General features: G+C 43.2%; 1 protein-coding gene across 1 annotated transcript in view; it reads left to right on the top strand.

Moving 5' to 3' along the window:
• LOC133619671 (BCL2/adenovirus E1B 19 kDa protein-interacting protein 3-like) overlaps window positions 1-4,101 on the top strand; it is a 39,054-nt gene extending 34,953 nt beyond the window's left edge. The window contains exon 6 of the mRNA XM_061980867.2: window positions 3,399-4,101. Within this exon, the coding sequence (XP_061836851.2) occupies window positions 3,399-3,447 (49 nt within the window). The 3' untranslated portion in view covers window positions 3,448-4,101. The remainder of the gene's footprint in view (window positions 1-3,398) is intronic.
• Window positions 4,102-5,833: the final 1,732 nt, after the last annotated feature.

The following is a 5,833-nucleotide window of genomic DNA, read 5'->3' as shown; positions in this document are numbered from 1 at the left end:
AAACCACAAAATAAAATAAATAAATCAACACAAAAATGTGACACATTATGGGTGGGTCACATATGTATGTCCAGTAGATGGCAGTATTGTCCTGTTTAAAAGTGTCACAACATTGCTGTTTACGGCAGACCAACTGCTTTACGGTAGACGCTGTTGTTGTGTGTTGTCAACATGTCACTCAGGTCCGCATGGAGCTGGAGGGGGCGTGGCCTCCAGCTCCGCCTGAATTTCGGGAGTTTTTCGGGAGAGGCGCTGAATTTCGGGAGTCTCCCGGAAAATCCGAGAGGGTTGGCAAGTATGGGCACAGTTGAGTGTTCCAACAGGACAATGACCCCAAACTAAAACTAAACTAAAATAATGCTATTTGGTAACAGTAGAAAAGAGCATCATCCACGTATACAAATAGACGGAGTAGATATTGAAAGGGTAAAAGAAACCAGATTTGTGGGCGTATTAATAGGTGATCAAATGAACTGGAAATCTCATATACAAAACATACAACATAAGGTGGCAAAAAAACATTTCAATAATGAATAAAGAAAAATACGTCCTGGGCCAAAAATCACTTCATATTCTCTACTGCTCGCTAGTGTTACCATATCTGAGTTATTGTGCAGAAATATGTGGAAATAACTACAAATGTGCGCTACATTCGCTAACCGTGTTACAAAAAAGATCAGTTAGACTGACACATAATGTTGGATATAGAGAACATACAAACACTTTATTTATTGAGTCAAAAATATTAAAGTTCCATGATTTGGTAAAATTGCAAACAGCTAAAATGATGTACAAAGCAAACTATAACCTGCTACCAAAGAATGTACAACAATTCTTCTCAACTAAAGAGGAGAAATATAACCTTAGAGGAAAATGTAATTTAAAACATTTGTATGCACGTACAACACTTAGAACCTTTAGCATATGAGTATGTGGAATTAAATGATGGAATGGACTAAGTAAAGAAGTCAAACATTGTACTGATATGATCCAGTTTATGTGCGTTTGTTTTATGTGAGAAGGAGAGACAAGAAAGAGTGAGAAGAGCCTGTAGTGTAATGCCCGCAGCTAAAAGCAACTGCGTGAGAACGTATACTCCAATATCACCATATAGTCATTTTCTATATCGCACTGAGACAAACCCGGGATATATCGAGTACCGTATTTTTCGGACTATAAATCGCAGTTTTTTTCATAGTTTGGCCGGGGGTGCGACTTATACTCAGGAGCGACTTATGTGTGAAATGATGAACACATTAGCGTAAAATATCAAATAATATTATTGATCTCATTCACGTAAGAGACCCAAAATGTTGAAAGAGCCATATTGGACCAAAAATACAAAAACAAATCTGTCTGGAGCCACAAAAAATTAAAACCCATAGTGTGTCATGAGATATAAATTGAATTAAGAGGACTTAAAGGAAACTAAATGACCTCAAATGAGGCATAATGACGCAATATGTACATATAGCTAGCCTAAATAGCATGTTAGCATCGATTAGCTTGCAGTCATGCAGTGACCAAATATGCCCGATTAGCACTCCACACAAGTCAATAACATCAACAAAACTCACCTTTGTGCATTCACGCACAACATTAAAAGTTTGGTGGACAAAATGAGACAGAAAAAGAAGTGGCATAAAACACGTCCTAGAAAGTCGGAGAAAGTTATACATGTAAACAAACTACGATGAGTTCAAGGACCGCCAAAATTAGTAGGACAAAACGGCGCTCGCCAAATACTCGAATCAGTGAAGCATGTTTAATATTAACAGTGTGCTTTATAACAATTAGGGAGGTTTGTGTCATGTTTGTCCTCCTACAGAAAACATATTAAAACAAAAAATATATTTTATTCACCTCATCTTTTTCCATTTTTCATACATTTTTGAAAAAGCTCCAGAGAGCCACTAGGGCGGCGCTAAAGAGACGCATGCGGCTCTAGAGCCGCGGGTTGCCGACCCCCGGACTAGACGTATAAGATTTCATGGGATTTAGCGATTAGGAGTGACAGATTGTTTGGTAAACGTATAGCATGTTCTATATGTTATAGTTATTTGAATGACTCTTACCATAATATGTTACGTTAACATACCAGTTGGTTATTTATGCCTCATATAACGTACACTTATTCAGCCTGTTGTTCACTATTCTTGATTTATTTTAAATTGCCTTTCAAATGTCTATTCTTGGTGTTGGCTTTTATCAAATACATTTCCCCCCAAAAATGCGACTTATACTCCAGTGCGACTTATATATGTTCTTTTCCTTCTTATTATGCGTTTTCGGCAGGTGCGACTTATACTCCGGTGCGACTTATTAGAGATGCGCGGTTTGCGGGCACAACCGCGGAGTCCGCGGATTATCCGCGGATCGGGCGGATGAAATAAAAAAAAATTAGATTTTATCCGCGGGTCGGGTCGGGCGGTTGAAATAAAAAAAATTAGATTTTAAATAGATTCAGGCGGGTGGCAGTTAAACCAATTCGGAAATATATATACATAGTTAAATGTTGTTACCCACATACGAAAAACGAGCAGGCACCTGCTGCATATGCCACAACAGAAGAAGAAAAAAAAAAGAGATGGACACTTTTACGGAGCGGAGAAGGGACGCCTCGCCGGGGTCCGGGACCGAGGCCCCTTCCCCCGAGAGGGCCCCACCAGGAGCCGTAGCTGAGGCGATCCGCGAGAATGGCCCGACGCACGTCCAGGGTCACCACCGCGCCCACCGCACCGACACCCCGCCTCGTCCGCCTTCGCCGCGGCCGGCGTCACGCGCAGCAGGTAAGCAGCTTACCTGCCCGCCACCCCCGTGGCCGGGGGCGCGTAACAGGGGTCACTCCGCGCGCAGTGCGCTCACGAAAGGGGTGGGGCTCACCCTGGTTGATATAGACAGCAGGACGGTGGCCATGGAAGTCGGAACCCGCTAAGGAGTGTGTAACAACCCACCTGCCGAATCAACTAGCCCTGAAAATGGATGGCGCTGGAGCGTCGGGCCCATATACCCGGCCGTCGCCGGCAGCGAGACGCGCTTGGAGGTGCGCTCAGCGCGGCTCCCATATGATTGCGCACTGGTGTGCGTCTGGGCCGTGACAGCGTGGCACGCGAATGTCTGTGCTGCATTGGATCAGTCTCCTTTCTTTAACAGGCAAAAGCTTTATAACCTCACTGATGCCTTGCATCGTCTATATTAGATATATAACAGCGGGCGGGTGCGGTTCTGATTAAATGTTAGATCGGGTGGATGGCGGATGGTTGACGACTTTCTGATGCGGTTGCGGATGAAATAATTGCCTATCCGCGCATCTCTACGACTTATACTCCGAAAAATACGGTATATTCCATATATGGCCCAGCCCTAACTTAATCCCACGTCTGCCTGTGTTCCACCAGAGTGTACATCGGCAAGAGGCTGACCACGCCTCCCACCAGCTCCTTCTGAAGCCCAGCCTGAAGAAAAGTGCCTGAGAAGTGGCCTGGAACCATGAAGGAGAAGAGTTTTTTCCTCCCGCTACCCTGCTTGCCTCCTCTTCCTCCTGGCTGAGATATGACATGTTCTCAGTAATGTATCCTCTTCCTTTTCTGGACTGGCTTTTCTGAGTGTACAGGTTCTACCTTTACATCCACTCATCTGTCAAGGCTTTTCAAAGAGTGCCTAAAGGCCTTTTTCTCTCTCTCTTTCTCCACTTTAGTGAGGATCACACTTTAATTCAGGTGATAAGATCCACTCTAGGTAAAAAATGAAAGTGTCAACACGCCTTTATGGGGGTAGTAGCCCCTTTGCTCTTTCTTTGCTGTTCTTTTCTTCTCATGTTTGTGTATTTTACAGCAGTCACTGTTAGGTTTACCGTAGTGGCCATCCCTTATTGAAGAAACAAAAGAGGTGAAGGATTGTTGTTTGCAGAAAGACGGGTGTTGTTGATGCACACGCAGTATTTCAGTGTTGAGGAGTCCAGACAGGTCGACGTTCTTTTAGTGCAAGTTGAGCCGCTTTGTTGGTCTGCGACATATCAAAGTTATAATTCTCATTTTTACCCTTTCTGGCAATTTTAGGTTCCGTTAGGTCAGGGGTCGGCAACCCGCGGCTCTTTGATCACTCTGAATCTGAATCTGCTGAACCCCCCAATTTTCCCGTGAAACTTCCGGATTTCAGTGCCTCTCGCAGAAAACTCCCGGGATTAATATTCACCGATTTTCACCCTTACAGCTATAATAAGGGCGTGCCATGATGGTACAACATTTGGCGCTCTCTACAATCTGCATTAACAGCGTGCCAGCCCAACACTTGTTATACAATATACATCTTCTGCTTGCACACGTAAGTGACAGCAAGGCATACTTGGTCAACAGCCACACAGGTTACACTGACGGTGACCATACAAAACAACTTTAACACTCTTACTAATAATGCGCCACACTTTTAACCAAAACCAAACAAGAATGACAAACACATTTCGGGAGAACATCTGCACCTTAACACAACATAAACACAACAGAACAAACACCCAGAATCCCATGCAGCCCTGACTCTTCCGGGCTACATTATACACCCCTGCTACCACAAAACCCCGCCCCCCACCCCAACCCTGCTCCCTCACACATCACCCCCCGTGATGGTACAGCATATAGCGCCCACTACAACCAGCGTGCCCGATCGGCCACATGTCGTATGGTGTTTTTGCTTGCTCACGTAGGTGACAGCAAGGCATACTTGGTCAACAGCCACACAGGTTACACTGACGGTGACCATATAAAACAACTTTTAACACTCTTACTAATAATGCGCCACACTTTGAACCAAAACCAAACAAGAATGACAAACACATTTCGGGAGAACATCTGCACCTTAACACAACATAAACACAACAGAACAAACACCCAGAATCCCATGCAGCCCTGACTCTACCGGGCTACATTATACACCCCTGCTACCACAAAACTGTGTCAAAAAAATCTGGATTTTTGCTCAGTGTGCAAAAAATAGGATTTTTTTGTAAATGTCAAAAAGTCGGGATTTTTTCTAAATTTCAAAAAATCTGGATTTTTTTCTAAGTGTAAAAAAGTCTGGATTTTTTTCTAAGTGTCAAAAAGTCTGAATTTTTTCCGGCCACCCCCTCTGTACGTCGGTTGAGGTGGGCGGGGTTTGGTAGCGGGGGTGTATAATGTATCCCGGAAGAGTTAGGGCTGCATGGGATTCTGGGTATTTGTCCTGTTGTGTTTATGTTGTGTTACTGTGCAGATGTTCTCCCGAAATGTGTTTGTCATTCTTGTTTGGTGTGGGTTCACAGTGTGGTGCATTATTAGTAAGAGTGTTCTAGTTTTTTTTTTATACCGCCACCGTCAGTGTAACCTGTGTGGTTGTTGACCAAGTATGAAACTGCTCAAAATGGCTCTTTGACTGGTAAAGGTTGCCGACCCCTGCGTTAGGTTTTGTTACTTATCCGAAAGGTCTGACAAACAACGAATTGTACGAAAATTAGAGCCGTTTTTCCTGTAAGAAATAATGTCAATTCTATTCCACCCGACAGAAATGAACACAAAACACATTTTAGAGAGAATTATTATAATTTGACATCGCCTTTCTTTGGCCATTTGGTTGGATTGTTTTATAGTCGCACTCCTTAAAACACACATCGTCGAAAAAATGCGTATCGATAAGGCATAAAATGTCTTTGGTGATTAATTCATTTAAATGTAAATTTGCACGCAAATGCCGTTCTTAACTCGTTATTATTTAGTGCAACAAAAAAAATTTTTTTGGTGTGGCCATTTGATTCAGAGTCCATTCTCGTAATATATTACAGTATATACAGTACAGGCCAAAAAGT

This window comes from Nerophis lumbriciformis, linkage group LG20 (assembly GCF_033978685.3).
Source record: "Nerophis lumbriciformis linkage group LG20, RoL_Nlum_v2.1, whole genome shotgun sequence".
In the NCBI taxonomy this organism is placed as follows: Eukaryota; Metazoa; Chordata; class Actinopteri; order Syngnathiformes; family Syngnathidae; genus Nerophis; species Nerophis lumbriciformis.
Note: the sequence above shows the minus strand (reverse complement) of the source record. Positions and strands in the feature narration are given on the sequence as shown.